At 41.4% G+C, this 21,197-nt stretch overlaps 1 protein-coding gene across 2 annotated transcripts in view; it reads left to right on the forward strand.

The window, feature by feature from the left end:
• Nucleotides 1-21,197, forward strand: part of LOC106934271 (receptor-type tyrosine-protein phosphatase zeta-like) — a 119,025-nt gene that overhangs the window by 38,650 nt on the left and 59,178 nt on the right. For both annotated transcript variants that reach the window (XM_088006669.1, XM_088006670.1), the window contains exons 3-7: nucleotides 3,522-3,701; nucleotides 4,223-4,374; nucleotides 6,094-6,189; nucleotides 8,350-8,416; nucleotides 8,506-8,663. In XM_088006669.1, the coding sequence (XP_087862795.1) occupies nucleotides 3,522-3,701; nucleotides 4,223-4,374; nucleotides 6,094-6,189; nucleotides 8,350-8,416; nucleotides 8,506-8,663 (653 nt within the window). The remainder of the gene's footprint in view (nucleotides 1-3,521; nucleotides 3,702-4,222; nucleotides 4,375-6,093; nucleotides 6,190-8,349; nucleotides 8,417-8,505; nucleotides 8,664-21,197) is intronic.

Raw genomic sequence — 21,197 nt, forward strand, 5'->3', positions numbered from 1 at the left:
CTCTGTGGTTCCTCCTGTCAGTATGAGAGTCAGGGTGAGGAGGCGCCATGTTAGGAAGATGAAGCTGCAGGATCTTCAGAACAAACAGGTCATGATGCTGGGCTGCTGATTATCCCTCTGTCTGGACACAGGATCAATAGAACCAGCTTAAAAGCTAAAATGAATGGTTATATGCCAGACATGGAAAACTGGGATGCACTCCATGCCATGATGTTCAGAATTTAGGTCTCATGGCATCTCAAGGTTCAACATTGCAGCCAGTGGACTGAAGGAAATACAGCTCTAATTTGTAACAATTCAAGAGCTACCAGCTTTTATCACTTTGCCAAAAAATTAATCGGCACAGAAACTCCAAAGCTATATATATATATATATATATATATATATATATATATATATATATATATATATATATATATATATATATATATATATATATATATATATATATATCCCGAGACTCCCCAGTCTCGGGGTGGGGAGTATTAACTACTCCCCACCCCGAGACTGGGTATGCAGCCCCAGTAATGAACGAACTATCAAAGCTGAACGAGACAGCAACTGACCTGAGAGAGAGAATCGTGGCCCGAATGAACACCAGGCAACCCCGACGCCAATTACAACGGCTGAGTGAAGTACCATCAGAAAGTCTCATTGAAGATGTGAATGCAGCATTGAGAACAATCCCTACCAACACCATAACAGAAACCAATGAGCTGATATACAACTCAGCATCAGTGATCCTTGAAATGCTCGGCTATAAGAGCCAATGTTAAGACCCAATATCCATCATGGAAAAGACGGTTAGAGGCTAAGATCAAGATAACAAGGAGGGAAGTGAGCCAACTGTCAGAGCTCCAAAGAGGTGCAATGAAAAGACCAGTACCTAAGAAGTACAGCCAGATGCCCATACCTGAAGCACTCGAAACTGCCAAACAAAGGCTCCAAGCCTTGGCCAGCCGCCTAAAGAGATACACAAGAGAGAATGAAGCCAGGAGGATTAACCGGCTCTTCTCCACCCAACCAGCTAAAGTGTACTCTCAATGGCAGGGTACTAACAACAGAGCAGACCCACCAAGGCTGGAGACTGAACAATACTGGAAAGGCATATGGGAGAGGGAGGCGTCCCACAACAGCAATGCACAGTGGCTAACCTCTCTACGAGAGGACCACAGCAACCTCCCTGAACAAGCCCCGGTAACCATCACTGTGGCAGATGTCCAAGAAAGAGTCTCGGGTATGAAAAACTGGACAGCACCAGGGCCTGACATGATCCATGCCTACTGGCTAAAGAAACTCACTGCCCTCCATGAGCGACTGGCAGTTCAACTGAACCAGCTGCTACAGAATGGGACTCACCCTGAAGGGCGCACAATCCTGATCCAGAAGGATCCCTCAAAGGGTTCAGTCCCATCCAACTATCGGCCGATAACCTGTCTCTCTACAACATGGAAGCTCATGTCAGGCATCATAGCAGCTAAGATAAGCGGGCACATGGATAAATACATGAACACGGCACAGAAGGGCATCGGCATAAATAGCAGAGGAGCCAAACACCAACTCCTTGTAGACCACACAATCACCCGAGACTGCAAAACCCGACACACCAACCTGTGCACCGCTTGGATTGATTACAAGAAAGCCTATGACTCGATGCCACACACTTGGATCATTGAATGCTTACAGATGTACAACATCAATAGGACTCTAAGAGCCTTCATTGCAAACTCGATGGGGCTGTGGAAAACCACCCTTGAAGCCAACTGCAAACCACTTGCACAAGTGTCCATCAAATGTGGCATATACCAAGGAGATGCTCTGTCCCCACTGCTGTTCTGCATAGGCCTGAACCCCCTTAGCCAAATCATCAACAAGACTGGCTATGGATACCGACTCAAGAATGGGGCCACAATCAGAAGAAGCCAGCTCAATGGCAAGAACAAGATCCGTGCAATAAACAGCTATGCCTTACCAGTAATCAGATACCCTGCCGGAATAATTAGCTGGCCAATGGAAGAGATAAAGGCCACGGACGTTAAGACTCGGAAGCTGCTAACCATGCATGGAGGGTTCCACCCCAAATCCAGCACCCTGAGACTGTACACAAGCCGTAAGGAAGGAGGCAGAGGACTAGTGAGTGTGAGAGCCACTGTCCAGGATGAAACATCCAAGATCCATAAATACATCAAGGACAAAGCCTCAATGGACGATGTGCTCAGCGAATGTCTCAGACAATGGGGAACAGAGGACGAGGTGCTGGAGGAACCATCATGGGAAGACAAGCCCCTACATGGGATGTACCACCGACAAATAACTGAAGTGGCTGATATCAGGAAATCCTACCAATGGCTGGAGAAAGCTGGACTCAAGGACAGCACAGAGGCCCTCATCCTGGCCGCCCAGGAACAGGCACTAAACACCAGAGCAATAGAGGCTCAGATCTACCACACCAGACAAGACCCAAGGTGTAGGTTGTGCAAGGAGGCCTCTGAGACAGTCCAGCACATAACAGCAGGGTGCAAGATGCTGGCAGGGAAAGCATACATGGAACGACATAACCAAGTGGCGGGCATAGTGTACAGGAACATCTGTGCCGAATATGGACTGGAAGCCCCGAGGTCAAAGTGGGGAACACCCCCAAAGGTGGTGGAGAATGACCGAGCTAAGATCCTGTGGGACTTCCAGATCCAGACAGACAAGATGGTAATGGCGAACCAACCGGACATTGTGGTGGTGGATAAAGAACAGAGGAAAGCCGTTGTGGTGGATGTAGCAATACCAAGTGACCACAACATCAGGAAAAAGGAGCATGAGAAACTGGAGAAATACCAGGGCCTCAGAGAGGAACTGGAGAAGGCCTGGAAGGTGAAGACCACAGTGGTGCCTGTGGTCATAGGGGCCCTCGGGGCAGTCACCCCCAAACTGGAGCAGTGGCTCAAACAGATCCCAGGAACAACATCAGACATCTCAGTCCAGAAATGTGCAGTTCTAGGCACAGCCAAGATACTGCGCAGAACCCTCAAGCTCCCAGGCCTCTGGTAGAGGACCCGAGCTCAGAGGATGAAAGAGACCACCCGCGGAGGGTGAGAAGGGAATTTTTTATTATAGAGAGAGAGAGAGAGAGAGAGAGAGAGAGATAGATAGATAGATAGATAGATAGATAGATAGATAGATAGATAGATAGATAGATAGATAGATAGATAGAATGATTATTTATTTTTATAGTACCCCCAAGAATTTAAAGCTACTTTCACCCCTGGTTACATGTTCAACCATGTTCATACTAAACCTTGTTTATTTCATGGGCCTGATTGAAGACATAAGGTTTGCTCAATACAAAATGTTTTTACTTATTCTTATTATTTTTCTAAACAGAGCATGTGCTACCACATGCTAGACTGGAGTGTCTAATTTCACACAATAGTTTCCCTATTTTATCATTTGTCAGGTTTTCTATTTCAGTGATAGAAAGGAGATGGTCAAATATACACTTCAACAAAATTTCTCTGTATTCCTTTCAGGAGGATTAAACCAAAAACATTGGGCCAAGAAGTTTCCTTTATGCAGCAGTGCAAAGCAGTCTCCCATCAACATCAATGAGGACCTGGCTCCAGTCAAGCTGCAGTACCAGAAGCTAAGGTTTGATGGTTGGGAGAGTATGACAACTGACAGCACAACAATCAAGAATGATGGCAAGACGGGTATGAGCATTCACAAAGGAAATTATCTCTAACATGAAGGAGTGTGTTGTATTATTGTTTGTCAGTCTCCTGCCATTTAGGTTGCAGAGATGTCACAGTGGCCTGATGTTGGAGCCAGCAGATATGTGGGGGCCACATGTACTGATACATCCTGCATATGTGTATCCCAGTGTATATCCCTTTATTCTATGTAATGACAGCCCCAGAATGCAACTCATGTCAAACTATATAGCATACAGTATATAAAATTTGAAAAAATAACAATAGCATCCATAATTATGCTGTAGGACAACGATGAGACGCAAATTCAGGCTTTTTATTACTGTTTGTAATGATAAATAGAATATTTGTTTTTGGTACATCTGATAATTGGCACAAGCAATGTATTTTTTTTCAAAGGTGTTATGAACTTTGAGCACAAAGTTGTCTCTGGTGTAAAATTGAATTAGAGCCTCAACTCCATGACATTCCTCCTCACACATCCCACATGCAGGTGACATCTTTGTCTTTTCTACTGTCAGTGGCAGTCAATGTGGATGGAGACTTCTACATCAGTGGAGGAGGTCTCAGGTCAATGTTCAAAGTTGGGCGCATCACCTTCCACTGGGGGCGCTGCAATGCCTCCTCAGAGGGTTCGGAGCATAGTCTGAACGGAGTCAAATATCCTTTAGAGGTAAGACCTAACTCATGAAGACTCAAGTGTGCTGTAGGGTTTGAGTTAACCGAATATATTCCATCTTTGACCGGTTTAAAAGGTGATGAAAAATCTGACGACTATCTGTCATTTTGACAGATTACAATTTTTACCCCTGATCACTTGATGCAGACAAGCTGAGATTTTCAACTTTATGTACAGAGTATGTTACAGAGGTCAAGAAATCAACATCAACATTTACCATCAGAGCATCATCTCTGACCTGGACACTGAATTCATCTTGCTATCTGGCCTCTGGCAGTCCACTGAAGAGTTCTGGACAGGATGCTTATTAGCATCTGTGACCACTACAGGAAGCAGAATCACCAGTGCAGAAGGAGCATGTGCTGCGGGATTTTCTCCCACTGAAGCAAGAGTTTGTGAGATCAGGACATCCCTCCTCCTGAGAGTCTGACTGACTTCTGATCACTTGGAGAAATGTTCCCAGACATTTCATTAATCACAAGCAGTGTTGGTCAAGTTACTTGGACATAGCAATTAGTTACTTAATAGTGATTACGTAACCAAGTTACTTTACTGATTACTTATTTTCAAAAGTAATTAGTTATTTTATTATTCAAATACATTACTTAGTGACCAAAAAACAATACACACTATCCATATACTTTTCAGCCTAGTTCTTTTCTTCCTTCATATAACATTTAATCAAATGAAACCATCTCTGTTTAAAACGTAATTTGTTTTGCTCTTTGAACTTCATGCACATTGCATTATCAAACATTTTATGAAATGCAACAGCCTCCCTCATATTTAAAGAACTAAAGAAGATGTTCACAAAGTCACAGTTTTGTATTGAAATCTGTTTGCGTGGAAGTTACTTATTACTTTTAATGCCCTACTGCCCGTCACTGCTCACAGGTGACTGTACAACTCCATGTGCACCAGGAGGAAGTTGTGAGACTGTTTTCAGACCACAGTTGATGAGTCATTCATAATACAAGTTCCATCTATGTTTTTTTTTTTTCCCAACCCCATCAATCAAAATGATAGATAACAAAATAATGTAGCGCAATCCCTGCTGGTGTGCAGTGAAAAGAGATCAGGCACATAATGGACCTAGGACCTGATTCAACATCACTCCTACTTCTTTTGGTGCGGATCATTTACCATGTCTCCTGTTGACTGCAAAGCAATTTTTATTAAACTATTTCCCACTATAAATTTACTTCTGGGCAAAGCATGTAGCCCAAGTTGACCACCGACTTACGTGTATTAGTTTATGCCTTTGTGTGTGTTTGTGCTATGATTGGGTGAACAGCGCCATTGTGTAAATTAAATGTTGTGAGTGGTCAGTGTGACTAGAAAAGACCTTTATAAGTTCAGTCCATTTAATGCAGCTACTGATAGGCATTTTCTTCTCTTCACTTTTTGTTAGAATTGAATGTTTTTAAACACATTTGAATATTTTCACAAATGGCGAAGTTTTGATGTGTTTGTGTAGAAGGTATATGTTTTTTAACATAAAAGCAGTCTGATAAAAATGACCTAGGGAGGGGAGCCTCTATGTGGATTTTATGTTTTAAGTAAACCTTTTTGGTGTCCAACATGTTTTTGCCTCTTTGCATGCTTATCCTGTTTGAAAACTTCTTTTGGATTCTAGAAGTTAGAATCCAAAAGAAATAATGTTGATACGAGTAATAAACAACCATTATAACAGGTTTTGCTTTTCTCCTGTAGATGCAGATCTACTGCTATGAGGCTCATCAGTTTGACTCTTTAGATGAAACAATCCAGTCCAGTGGCAGAATCACAGCATTAGCTGTTTTGTTTGAGGTATGTTTGGAATGTTGAATTTCAATGAAAATAATCACACTGAAATTGTTTTGTAAATTTATTCAGTGTCTTTTTTTGTAATTGGTTATTTTTATTGTAATTGTTATTTTACATCCACAAAAATATGTATAATACAACATAATTAGAATATGCAATGCTCAGTGTCCTTGAGTGAGACAGGAAGAAGTGAGGGGTTTTGTCTAATTTTCTGGGCCAGTGGTTCGAGAGCGAGAGAGCAAAAAGTAATGGAGAAAAGGCCAGCCCTGATGAGTGCCCCTTACTATGGGAAATAGAGAGGAACCAGTATACACCATCGCAGACAGGTTAGCATAAAAAACCTTCACCATTTGGATAAATTGTGGACTTAGTTTGAAGTTGTCCAAGGTGACCCAGAGATAAGGTCACTCCAGTCTTGACAGACAAGACAGAACATAGGAAATCAGTTGTTTTTGCTGTATGAATAATGAAGATTTTCAGATGCCAATCTGCCTTTTATAAATCCGGTCTGATCATTATTTATTAGTCAAGATAAATATCTACTGAGTCGCATGTCAAGCACTTTCACATAGAGTTTGACATCCCCATTTAAGAGGGACAAGCGTCTGTAGTCACTGCATTGAGCTGGGTCCTTATTAGGTTTGAAAAGTAATGTGATTATTGTGACATTGTTGCTTGAATTAAATGAACCTTTGTCCAATGCCACATTAATCACACCTAACAATGGCAATGTTCCAGAAGGCAAGGTATAACTCTGGTGGGACACTGTCCTAGCCTGGGGATTTGCTTTTTCATATAGGCAAGGTTTCATAGAGACAAACTCTTCAAATGTAATGGAGACACTAAGTTTCTCTGAATCCTGAGCAGCAAGAGTAGGGAGCTGAAGATCCCGAAAAAACTGCTCACAGTTCCCAGCATTCAACACTACTTCAAATGAGTAATGGGAAGAGTAATACGTTTTGAATACCAAATTAATTTCACAGGGTTCAGTTAAGATACCAGTAGGTGTTTGGATGGACATAATGTTGGAGTGTTTCTCATTTTGCTTCAGACTTAAGGCCAGTAAAAGGCTCGGTCTGGAGCAGGGGTGGTCAATCCCAGTCCTCGAGGGCCGGTGTCGTCCAACTCTTGGATGTCTCCCTGGTTCAACACGCTTCAATCAAATGACTGAATCACCTCCTAAGTGCAGTCAAGTTCTTCAGAGTTCTGCAAATGACCTCATTATTTGAGTCAGGTGTGTTTAAGTAGAGACACGACTAAAGGTTTGAGGACTGGACTTGCCCATCCCTGGTCTAGAGCCATTCAAATAATTCCTTATAGTTCTATGAATTAGGAATTCAGCTCTTTGTCTTAATGAATTTAGCTCTTTCCTAGTCGCTTGGTATTCCTTTACCAAGCCTGCATTAATTTCTATAAAGGTTTTTACGGTGCTACAAAAGAAATTGCAGAATTTTTCATTTCTAAGAAGTGATATATTGAATTGCCAACATGAAGCTTTAGGATGAGTGTGTCTAAGCATTAGGTGAGCTGATACGTTACTGTGATCCGATGGTGATCAAGGCACATTATGAATTTCAGAGAATTAATTAGTGTATGGTAAGTAGGTGCCATTTTTTAAGTATATAAATATGTAGCCACAGAAATGACTCGGCGCTAATGATTTAGAACTGATTCCATTTCGAATCATGCCTTTACTAATCAGTTATTGATAACATTAGAACAACAGTTTAGAGGATCTTACTGTACAACAGCATTAAAGGCAATCACATCTTACATGGTGATTTTGAAAAGGTCTAAAGAACAAAATTATTGATGAGCTGCAATCTGCTAAATATCATTATCATGGAAATATTTTAGTTGAACCGTAAAGCATCAATTAACTGATATGGAAAAACATAGAAACTCAAAACTTTGAGGAGACTAAAATTACTGGGAGATATTTGAAGGTCACTAATATGTTTTCAATAAGTATTGAAAACAGAAGCATGTGTTAGTATTAAAAACTACAACAGTGTAAAGGATTACACTAATTTAAGGGGAAACTTCGGTATCACAACTCAATTTTACTATTTGTCAGTATTTTTACAGGTGAAATATTCAGGTTTGAGAGTAAATCTCAAATCAGTAAAAACTAATTATGATTTTTTTTTTCCTTTGGTTCAGACAAGCACTGAAGACAATATGAACTACGCTCCCATCATCAGTGGTATCAACAGTGTGAGCAGATATGGTACAACAGCTTCTTTAGTTTCCTCACCTTCTATTTTGCCCTTCACTTCTTTTGCATGTCTTTCATTGTTTTTCTCATTTGCTGTCTAGGAAAGAGTGCAGCAGTGGCACCGTTTACCCTGCAAGGTCTCCTGCCAAACTCCACAGAGAAGTACTTCATCTACAATGGATCTTTGACCACACCGACCTGCGACGAGACTGTCGAGTGGATCGTCTTTAAGAACAAGGTGGCCATATCTGATGAGCAGGTGAGAAATTATGTGTCAGTATTAGCAATAAAAATACTTAGCTTTACAATGAACAAATTACAGTAATGGAGAGTTGATAAAAAAGTTAGCTTTACAGGACTAACTTTGCACATTGAACTATGTAAATAGTTCAATATGCAAAGAGCACTGGGTAACCAGTTTGCTTGTGCAGGAAGGTGGATGGTTCATGGTAGGAGAGGTTCTGAATCACATTTACTGTAATGGTCCTTAAAACAGTTTTTTATGCCTTCACTCACAGAGTTGAAAGGGTAAATTATCATTCCACAATACAGGGAATGAAGCAGTGTTGGGTGGGGCAGAGAAAGCTGTCAGCACATCAGGTGTGTTTGTGTGTGAAAGGCTGGCCTGAGAGTATGTGTGTGTGACAGTCATGCATAGGTAGACCTCATGGAAAGCAAACACTGTCATACAAGACTCAGTTTGGACATTAAAGCTATGGAAACATTCACATGTGCATGCGCACACACACACACACACACACACACACGCACACACGCACACACACACACACACACACACACACGTAAAAATTCAAAACAACAATAATCATTTTAACAGTAGGGCATCCATATTATTATTATTATTATTATTATTATTATTATTATTTTGTTTAAAACTATTTCCAGAATGCGGATGGACTCATAAGTTTAAAATGCGAGACCTGAACATCACAGAGGAGACATGGCTTATTGAGGTTCGTGCTACTTCTACACTGGCTGTGTCTTTGAAGTTGTACGACGGGTTCTAACTGGTTTACATTCCAGCCAGGTTCACTCAGTCAGTACTTAATGACTTTAGGTGATGCTTCGAGCTCAGTGTTTTTCGTGAGGTGAAGAACATATTGTGCTTTGTAACTGATGAGTCAGTGATTCACCTAATGCAGATACAGACAAACTCATAGACAAAAGACTATAATAATCAGATTTATATTCCTCCAAGTTTTCCATACACAAAACTTGGATGAAGCTATGAAAATGCTGGAAGAGAAAGAACCTCTGTGTACAGCTGCTGTGACCCTATATTCATTTGAATTGGATTAATCTTGGTGCTGTGTGAATGTCTTACATCAGGACATAGTAAAAAAGATCATTTTAATCTGTCACAGCATAAAAATAGCAACACATGATCTACCATTTTCTGCTATGGAGTGGTGACCTGTCCAGGTTGACCCCTCCTCTCACCTGTTGACTGCTGGAGATAGGCACCAGCACCCCTCGTGATCCTTCAAGGGGTAGGGCCTACACCCCTAGTAGGGTCACGAGCATGATAATGGATGTATACTGTTACGGCCCGCACAGGGCACACAACATAAAAGGTCCAGACCAAGTTATATAAAACAAAAGTTTTATTCAGACTGTGGCTGGACATAGAGGTACTGGGGAATCGTGGCAAATAAACAAAAGAGTGGGAGCATTCACGAACCAGCCAGCAGTTGGCCGTCGGATTCGGGCCGCTCCCCTCACCCTGCCTCGCTGGATCATTCACCCTACAACCAAAAACCGGAAAAACCTCGGCTTGGCCAACGATCCCCAGACCTAACAACACAAAAGGAAAGTTAACCAACAAGAAAACACATTGAAGGAGCGGGAGCGAGGCATGGAGACACGCCACCAACCAGGAGCTCTCCCAACTTCCTCGCTCCTCTGGTGGGTGGGGCTTGATCCCTTTAAACTCTCGCCAGCCAATCAACTGCAAGAAGAAAACAGCAATTAAACAGGGATTCATTCACAATAGTGACAGGCACCCGTCACACCTCCACCCCTAAATGCTGCATGGGGATTTCGGGTCACCATGCAGCATCAGTAGTAGGAACGGGACAATGCGTCAGCCAAGATGTTATCTTTACCCTTTACATGTTTTACTTCCAAACAGAAGGCCTGAAGATAAAGGGCCCACCGCATCAGCCGTCGGTTGGAATTACGCATTTGCTGAATAAAGACGAGCGGGTTATGATCGGTATAAACCACAATTGGGCCACTAGAGGAGCCCACATAGACCTCGAAATGTTTCAAAGCCATAACCAGTGCCAGTGCCTCCTTCTCTATTGTGGAGTACACCTTTTGGTGCCTATTAAATTTCTTGGAGAAATAGCACACAGGGTGCTCTATCCCATCTGGGCCGTCCTGCAAAAGAACGGCACCAGCTCCTGTATCACTGGCATCCACCGCCAGTTTAAAGGGCACCGTGTACACTGGCGCGGCAAGCACCGGCACACTACTCAAGAGCGCTTTGACGCACTCAAACGCATGTTGGCACTCCGGTGACCACTTGAATGGAACCTTTGGGCTCATCAAGTCAGTGAGAGGACTGACTTGATGAGGCGTAGGAAGCGGGGGGGGGCGGGGGGGACATGTCCCCCCCAATATTGGAGAGAGTCACATTCGTCCCCCCCAATAATTTCACCGCTGTTGCGAAGAATTTTAAAATCTTCCACTCGCGTGCTTTTATTTTGAAGGCGCACAACAGCGCATTCAGCAGAGCGCTTCCTCCCCCTCCCCCCTCTGAACGGCTCAGAGTAAAGGCAGCAGCAGACGGAGTCAGAAACTCCGTTTGAATGAGGTAAACGATCTGTCAGGAATTTTGCTATGAATATCGCTCGTTTATAACATCTTGTTGTCAGTTTACTTTCATATATAGAACTAAATCTTTTAGGTTAAGCCGTTTTAATTCTGGGATAGTCACATGTCCAAAATTTTACTGCTAACTTTGTTTAAAAGTTAGCTAGTCTAGTCACAATGATTTAGAATGAGACTGAAACAGCAACGAAATACTGCGGTAAAGCTAGCCGGCTCTGACTCCAGCCGGCCCAGCACACAATATACAAGTGCGCGGTCGCTCAAGACATTATGGTACACCCATTTACGTGCTGCTTTCACAATAAAAGCGCACATCCGGTCCATGTTTGAGCTACTCAAATCCAGCCGCAGCATTTGCAAACAGAAAATAATATATGCTGAGAAACTAATACAAAACTAATACTATATATATATATATATATATATATATATATATATATATATATATATATATATATCAGAAAGTGGCGACTAGATCTGATGTATAATTTCAAAATAAAAGCCTATCAAAACAGTCATTTTTATCTTTTTCCCCTAAGTTGCCGTGCCCATTGCTGAGAAACTCTCTGTTTCCAAAGACTGCTACCACTTCTGGATGACAGAGGGACACCTCTAGAACAGAACCAGAGAGTTTCAACTAGATCTGATGTGTAATTTCAAAATAAAAGACCATTAAAGTAGTAGTTTAGATCTATTCCACCTAAGTTGCCGTGCCCATTGCTGAGAAACTCTGTTTCCAAAGACTCCTACCACTTCTGGGTGACAGAGGGACAACTCTAGAACAGAACCAGAAAGTGGCAACCAGTTCTGATGTGTAATTTCAAAATAAAAGCAATGTGCATGGCAACTTAGGAGGAAAAGATAAAAAATGACTTTTTTGATAGGCTTGAGAGTATGTGTGTGTTTCACAATAAAAGTCCCATGTAGGGGCTTGTCTTCCCATGATGGTTCCTCCAGCACCTCGTCCTCTGTTCCCCATTGCCTGAGACATTCGCTGAGCACATCGTCCGTTGAGGCTTTGTCCTTGATGTATTTATGGATCTTGGATGTTTCATCCTGGACAGTGGCTCTCACACTCACTAGTCCTCTGCCTCCTTCCTTACGGCTCGTGTACAGTCTCAGGGTGCTGGATTTGGGGTGGAACCCTCCATGCATGGTTAGTAGCTTCCGAGTCTTAACATCCGTGGCCTTCATCTCTTCCATTGGCCAGCTAATTATTCCGGCAGGGTATCTGATTACTGGTAAGGCATAGCTGTTTATTGCACGGATCTTGTTCTTGCCATTGAGCTGGCTTCTCAGGACTTGCCTTATTCGTTGGAGGTATTTGGCTGTGGCTCCTTTCCTTGTGACCTCATCGAGGTTGCCATTTGCTTGTGGTATTCCCAGGTACTTGTAGCTGTGCTCTATGTCTGCTATCGTTCCCTCTGGGAGTGAGACCCCTTCTGTGCGGGCGACCTTCCCTCTCTTTGTAACCATCCGGCCACACTTCTCTAGTCCGAATGACATCCCAATGTCAGTGCTGTAGATCCTGGTGGTGTGGATCAGTGAGTCGATGTCTCGCTCGCTCTTGGCGTACAGCTTGATGTCATCCATGTAGAGGAGGTGACTGATTGTGGCCCCATTCTTAAGTCGGTATCCGTAGCCAGTCTTGTTGATAATTTGGCTGATGTATTTATCCATGTGTCCGCTTATCTTAGCCGCTATGATGCCTGACATGAGCTTCCATGTTGTAGAGAGACAGGTTATTGGCCGATAGTTGGATGGGACTGAACCCTTTGAGGGATCCTTCTGGATCAGGATTGTGCGCCCTTCAGTTAACCATTCAGGGTGAGTCCCATTCTGTAGCAGCTGGTTCAGTTGAGCTGCCAGTCGCTCATGGAGGGCAGTGAGTTTCTTTAGCCAGTAGGCATGGATCATGTCAGGCCCTGGTGCTGTCCAGTTTTTCATACCCGAGACTCTTTCTTGGACATCTGCCACAGTGATGGTTACCGGGGCTTGTTCAGGGAGGTTGCTGTGGTCCTCTCGTAGAGAGGTTAGCCACTGCTCTGTTGTTAGTACCCTGCCATTGAGAGTACACTTTAGCTGGTTGGGTGGAGAAGAGCCGGTTGATCCTCTCTCTTGTGTATCTCTTTAGGCGGCTGGCCAAGGCTTGGAGCTTCTGGCTGTACTTCTTGGGTACTGATCTTTTCATTGCACCCCTTAGGAGCTCTGACAGCTGGCTCACTTCCCTCCTTGTTATCTTGATCTTAGCCTCTAACCGTCTTTTCCATGATGGATATTGGGTCTCATGGTTGCTCTTATAGCCGAGCATTTCAGGGATCACTGATGCTGAGTTGTATATCAGCTCATTGGTTTCTGTTATGGTGTTGGTAGGGATTGTTCTCTATGTATGTATACATCTGAAAATTAAGTTGTTTAAATTGTCATTCTGTATGATAAAAACATACTTTTTATATTTAGTTCACATTCTGACGCTGTACATTACTAAAGTGTCTGTTGTAAATACATGAATCCATGCAGGAACATCAGGCTGCAGAGAGTCAGAGGGAGGCACAGACAGAAACACATATCCGTAGATATTTTAGTTAAATGTTTGCAGCTGAAAATGACCGGGGAAAAAAAAACATTTAGGCTCTTTGCTTCAGTGTTTTTCATGGCTGCTCTTTGGTAAGTTACTGAATGCAGGGCTGGAAAGTGAGTCTGAGTTAACAGTGAGGAGCTAAGGTGTCTGTTAGACGTGAAAAGTATAATTTTTATTTATTTTGTAGATCAAACTGTTGCACTGATGTAGAGAGATGTTCAAGAACAAAACTTGTTTAGATTTTATTTTTGTTGGTCAAATTGCTGTATTGAGTTTAAAACTGCCGAGTTTTAAACTCGGCAGTTTTATGTCTTATTTTATGAGCTGTTTTCTACTTTGGTTTTAGAAAGAGGTAGAACCAGTTCAATTACCAGTCAATTTATATCAATGCATTTTGACCAATAATCAAATGTCTTTTGACCAATAAAATATATCAGAATCTGGTAGCCTGTCTGAGCTACCAGAGTATTTAGCTTGCTAGTTGTGAGGCAAATGTTAAAGTGAGTGTTCATCCTGGAATGACAGTCATTATACTGCATAACTTTAATCTGATTATTGGATTGTAAATAGTAACGTGTTAGAATACTTGTTACTGAAACAAGGTCAGATTAGAGTAACTCATTACTGATGTGTTGATGGCATCAGGCACGTGCAGGGGGAGGGGCTAGGGGTGCTTGAGCACCTGCCCCTTTTGCTCCTTGCCCCCAAGTGCCTTTTTGGTCAAACTTTTTTTTTTTTTTTTGGTCTTATTTTCTAAGCCCTCTTCTGACACATAATAACGTACTAAAATTATTTGTTGTTTACATTTTTAATAGTGTTATTCTGTAAAGACAAAATATGTCTGGTGGTTTAGCTCTGATTTACATATCCTGCATCTTACATATGCATAGCTGTATGGTCTATATAGAGATTTTCCTTAGCTTTGATTGTATATCTCACAATTTTGTAAATTATCATTGTTTATTAAACTCTGAAAGCTGTGAGGCTTTGTTAATATTCTGTCCTAGAATGCGGTGAGATGTGCCCTTTTTTTGAGCACCTGCCCCTTTAGTGGTCCCTGCACAGCAAAAAGTCAGTAAATTTACGGTAAAAAAAGGTAAAAAACCAACAGTTTTTGACCGTCGTATCCAAAAACATTGCATTACCGTAGAAATTACATGGAACTACCGTAAGTCGAAACTGCAAAGAAAGTCAGTAAATTTATGGTAAGAAATGGTAAAAAACCAACAGTCTTTGACCGTCGTATCCAAAAACATTGCATTACCGTAGAAATTACATGGAACTACCGTAAGTCGAAACTGCAAAGAAAGTCAGTAAATTTACGGTAAAAAATAGTAAAATACCAGCAGTTACTGACCGTAATATTCACAGCATTATACTGCCGTAGAAAATACATGGCATTATCATAACTGAATAAATATATATCCTAAGTAATTTTGACAGTCACGAATGTAGAAAATACAGAAATATAGTGTAAAAATATAAGTAATTGTAAAGTTCATAAAAAAAATTGTAATATTGCCAGCAGTTAATTACCCTAAACTTAACAGTAGTAATCAGCCAAAATTACAAATTTAGCTGATATTTAGATCTACAATGTAAAAGCGTAAACAAGACTGCAAAAGAATTTTTTACAAACAGAATGCTGGTGTGATATTTTGGTTTCTTTTTTTAATAATGCCTTTAATACAATGTTTTTCAACCTCTTTTGAGCCAAGGTACACTTTTTTAATTGAAAAAATCTCGAGGCACACCACCAACCAAAATTGTAAACAAAGATACTCTGTAGTCGCCTATATTACATATATAGTCATTCTTATCAAAGTGTCTTGAATAGGAATCAAATAAACACAAAAATGTATTTTTCTTACATTTTACATTTCTTATTTCAAATTACACGTAACATGTCCACTTCAAAAATACACCTGAACAGCCACAACACTGTGGTGTTAAATTTAAAGAAGTTGTAGAAAACTTCAGTGTTTTACAAACTAACCCACAAGCATTATTTTAGCCAGAATACAGAAAATAATTCTTATTCTGAAAGAAGCAATAATATTTGGGAAAGATTTCACTGTTACAATATGAAGATTTGCATGTACAAAATGTTAATATCTGTATATTTTACCCATCTAGTGTGAAACCTGTGAATGTTTGGATGAAAACAGCTGATTTCCTGGCAGAAATTGAAGAAAGACAAAGCTCTTCCTCAACAGCTCTCAGTCTCTCTGGTTTCAGTTTTTATAGTATCCAGGCTTGAGAAGCTCACTTCACACAGACATGTTGTGGGAAATGGACCCATGTTCTTTCAACTACTGCTGAGCTTCACTGTCTTTTCGTCACTGTCGTCACAGCTAGATACGATGCTCTCACCGCTACCTGTAACATTCATGCATCACTAATTCTCTTGTTTTAATGTAAAATGCTTTGTACCTACTGCCATCTAGTGGTAAGAAAATTACATCATTACGCCGCTAGTCACTACTACAGCAGACACTCGAAGATGGCATTATTTGCAGATAATTAATTCTTTTTCAAAAAATCTTTTTAAACCAATTACCGTATTTTGCAGACTATAGAGCTCACCATACTAACACCTTCAATTTTTTTTTTTTGAACAAAACAAAACAAAAAAAAACTGGAAGCTGCTCTCGGTTTTCCGTAAGGACCCAGCAGAGAACTGCGTCCTATGAAATCTGCTGGATATATTAAGGACGCAGCACTACGTCTCCAAAGTCGAACCATGGTTTCGTTCACACAAAGCTTAAGTGCAGCGGCTTTATTTCCCTCTGTAGTGCCAGATCGACAGTCAACAGTAGACCAGGCATCGATCTGGCAACCCACCAATTGCAAAGCAAACTCCTACAGCCAACGCCACTATCATTTATGAGAGCATTTGATCATTAACATTAAGAGAACTGTATGTTAGCCCCTCTTGCTTGAATGAAGCTGAAGTTGGTTTCCAATTGCTGCTTCCAATTTGGGAAATGGCTAAAGGGCAATTCCACCTAATTTTTCACTACAATCAGCATCTTTAATTTACTCTAGCTAAAAAACTACAACACCTAGACTCTTCAAATCTGGACTAGATTATTCTCAACTCATATCAGAATATTTAAAACCAAGTGTGGGATTTGTGAAACCTTTATCTGATTTGTGAAACTTCAATAAAGAACAATTCTAGTGTTATCCAAAATCATACAAGTTGTAAAGTCACCCATCATTGAAGTTTCACAAATCCCACACTTGGTTTTAAATATTGTGCTATTAGTAGAGAATATTCTAGAGCAGGGGTCCCCAAACTTTTTCCTGCGAGGGCCACATAGCTGTTCCTTTCTCTGTTCGGGGGCCGGTCTTAGTTTTTGGAGAAATTATTGTCGGCGGGGGGGGGGGGGGGGGGGGGGGGGGCGTGCTGTTCTGTCTTTGAAACTGTCGACGGGGGGGGGAATTGCTGACTACGACACATTCGCGGTCGCTTTTAGATAGATTTTTACCCAGAATGGAAATGGAAAAAACCGTGAGTGAAACGGTGACTGGGACTGACTAGTATATATTTGAGGGAAAGTTAGTTTAACATCTGCTCAAGAGCCCCCTGGTGGTTGAGGAAAAATCCACAAACCGGAAAATACAATATATGAAAAAAATACACTGAATGCTCTCTGGTATGAGGAGGCGGGCCGGATCCGGCATTGCCAGACCAAATGACGCAGGCCGTAGTTTGGGGACCCCTGGTCTAGAGAGTTTTTCATTTTGTTATTGTGATAAATAGCAGGGTTTACAGTAAATGGAGACTGTTGTCATGTAAACAAATAATTATCTAGTTTGCATTGCTGCTTGATCCTTCAGCATCAGCAGCAAGATTCTTTTAACTCTGTTCCTGTAGTGGTGTCCTGAACTCAACACAGTAAAGTCACTGTGCTAACTAAGGTTGCTAACTAGGGTGCTGAGAGCCCAGTAGGCCTGGTCCTTGTCAGGATGCTGCTACTGTCTTTGAAATCAAATTTCTGCTATTTTTGCACGTTCAGGAGGAGAAGGGCAACACATCACAGGTGAGTCCCTTTCACGGTTTTAACTGAAGTTAGCTAACTTTAACCAACTGACAAAGAAATGTGTAGTTTCTGAGCCATGCTGTTTATGTATATGCACTGCAGCTAGATATTTTTACTATACGGAACATTTAATCTTCACAGATGCAACACTTCCATTAATGTTTCTGTAGGAACGGCTGCATAGATTATATTTCTGGTCTACTTTAGACTACATGTGCTTAAAGTTATTGTTAATGGCAGAAGCAACTTTTTCCAAGTTTGGTTCAATAATTAATTTGAATTACTTTGAGTGTGAAATGTTCATGCATGCAAGTTAAATCTCTGAAGAACATGTTAGCTTTTGTTTCAATACTTTGCTTTTATCGTCTTGATCAAAATATGTTAACCCTCCTGTTGTCCTCGGGTCGAAATGACCCGCCACTGTGTTAAACCCCCCCCAAAATCTCCTAAATGTAATTTTTTTAACTTGAGATTTTAAGACTTTCCCTAGATTGGCCCAGACAATAGAAAAAGTTCAGTGTTGCTTTTATTCTCATTTCCATGTAAGCTGTACAAAAAAGGTACAAAGATGGTCTTCAGGTCAAAATGACCCGTGAGGCAAATGGAGTTGAAATCAAGGTCACAGAGTTATTTACAAACCATAAAATGTTACAAAGTTTTAGTTGTGTCTCAGATCAATCAGTAGCAGAAGTAAGCAGAGAGTGGAAGGCCAATTTTCCGAGCCACAATGCCACTCAAACTCTTTCACACCTACTCAAGACTGATGCGATTTGATGACCGTGAATCAAGTCCAGCAAGACGTATGACAGACAAACTTGCAGCCATAAGAGAGGTATGGGACAAGTGGGTGGAGCGGTTGCCCTACCTCTACAATCCAGAGCCTGATGTAACAGTGGATGAGCAACTGGTTCCATTTAGAGGTAATCTGTTTTCATATTTGTAATAAAAGTGATTTTCACTATTGATTTCTTTGACTGTTTTCTGTGACACTGATACTAATCACTGATGCTAATGTCTTTTGTCCAAAGGTTGTTGTCCTTTCCGGCAGTATATGCCCAGCAAGCCAGCAAAATATGGGATCAAGTCATGGGTGGCTTCCGAATCAAGCTATGCTTGGAAAATGCAAGTCTATACTGGGAAGTCAACCAGTGGATGCCCAGAGAAGAACCAGGGGTTGCGAGTTGTGCTTGATGTGACAGAGGGACTGAGGGGTCACAATGTGACGTGACAATTTCTTCAACTCTTATGAACTCGGACAGCAGCTCCTGAAGAGGAAGATCACCATGGTTGGTACAGTTCGAAAGAACAAGCCTGAGCTCCCACCTGCACTGCTTGGGTCAAAGGAGAGAGAGGTCTTCTCCTCAAAGTTTGCCTTCACACCCACCACCACTCTAGTTTCCTACCTCCCAAAGAAAAACAAGAATGTAGTTCTTCTGAGCACACTGCACAAAGACGGCTACATTAGTGACCGTGAGGACAGGAAGCCAATCATCATCCTGGAATACAACCGAAACAAAGGAGATGTGGACAACCTAGATAAGGTGATTGGAGCATATAGCTGCAGAAGAATGACTGCCCGCTGGCCCCTGGTCATCTTCCACAACATCATTGATGTGTCCTCCTACAATGCCTTTGTGATTTGGATAGAGATCAACCCAACCTGGATGTCTCATAAGCACAACAAGAGGAGGGTGTTCCTGGAGCAGCTAGGAAAGGCACTTGTAACTCCACTCATTGAAAGAAGGAAGCATGTCCCCCGCACAGAAGCCTCAGCAGCAGTTGTGAAAGCTAATCAGAGTGCAGCAGCTCCTGATCAACCTGAGGATCCATCTACCACAGCCACTTCCCCAGCTAAGCCAAGTAAGAGGAAGAGATGTCAGTTCTGCCCTCAGACTGTAAAACACATACTGTGTGCTGCAGGTGTAAGAAATATATCTGCAAAGGCTGTGCACTTGCATACTGCCCTACATGTGCCAATTAGTTGAATGGGTTATGTTATTTTTCATATTTTTGTATTGTACATCCTCTTGTTCTCTGGAGAAAAGTAAAAGAAAATTAGTCACTTTGATGAATAAAAATGCATTCGAAACTCATTTTGCACATTTTTTTTCTTAAGCTATAGAAATTCAAGTGGAGAGGGAAAACTCAAGTATTCACACATTTTGTGGTGAGTGACAATATACAAGATAGAATTTGGTGTTTAAAATTCAATTAAGCTGCTTATATTGGGGGTTTATTGAAGACGGGTCATTTTGACCCGGAGGATAAAGGATGTATACAGAAAATGAGGACAACAGGACAACAACGTGTCTGTGTTGAATTCTCAACTTCCAAAATAGCATCAGTTCATTGTGTAAGTCTTAACATGCATAAGTCTTAAAGTTGTCATAATGTGAATCATATATTAATTAATTTATATTCTATTATTTTCTAAATCTGTCCTGAATTTTTCAAATTGCTCCCAAGTGAGTCCTGAGTTTCTCTAACAGGTCAGTGTATGAACCATTAGCTCAACCAACGATCAACCAGTTTTCTGAAACAGATTGGAGGTGCATCTTGTGAACCATCAGTTGGCAACAATATGCTCTGTATAGCCAGAACACAACACAATGTTACATTTCTGAGAACTGATGAACAAGTATCTGGACAGAGTGAACAGCCAGAGAGAAGAAGAGGAGTGAGGCTGAGGAGGAAATAGTTGGGAGGAAAGCAGAAGAAGAGTCAGAAGAGGCTGAGGACATCTGCCAGTTTCCATCAGTCCAACATCAGGACATGGCTGCGACCCACAACATGATGCTGATGGAGGTCCTCCCACCCTACTGTTCATTCCTTAACTCCACTGAGGAAAAAAGATTCCTCAGTGGAGTTAAGGAACAAAGTGACTATGGAAATTAAAACGTAATGTAATTTCTACAGCACTGTACAGTTTTCCATGAGGAGATTGTCCTGTGGCTCCTTTTCTACTTTTTTTGTTCTCTGCATTTCTGTCTTTTTCTTTCTGAATCACCAAGGCATGGTCCATGAATAAATTATAGCAAAAGCGTAAATCAGTGTTTCTCAATCCTGGTCTTCAGCGCCACCCTGTCCTGCAGGTTTAGGTATTTCCCTTCTGCCACACACCTGAATTGTATCTCTGGATGATTAACAAGCTTCTGCAGTACTTGATTGTCATCCAATCATTTGAATCAGCTGTTCTGGAGTAGAGGCACATCTAAAACATGCAGAGCAGGGGGGCGCTGAGGACCAGGGTTGATAAACACTGGCGTAAATGATCCTTTTGTAGTCTCTTCCCATGACTAATCAATTT

This window comes from Poecilia mexicana, unplaced genomic scaffold (genome assembly GCF_051168715.1).
Source record: "Poecilia mexicana isolate PSO_F unplaced genomic scaffold, ASM5116871v1 scaffold_6, whole genome shotgun sequence".
Taxonomy (NCBI): Eukaryota; Metazoa; Chordata; class Actinopteri; order Cyprinodontiformes; family Poeciliidae; genus Poecilia; species Poecilia mexicana.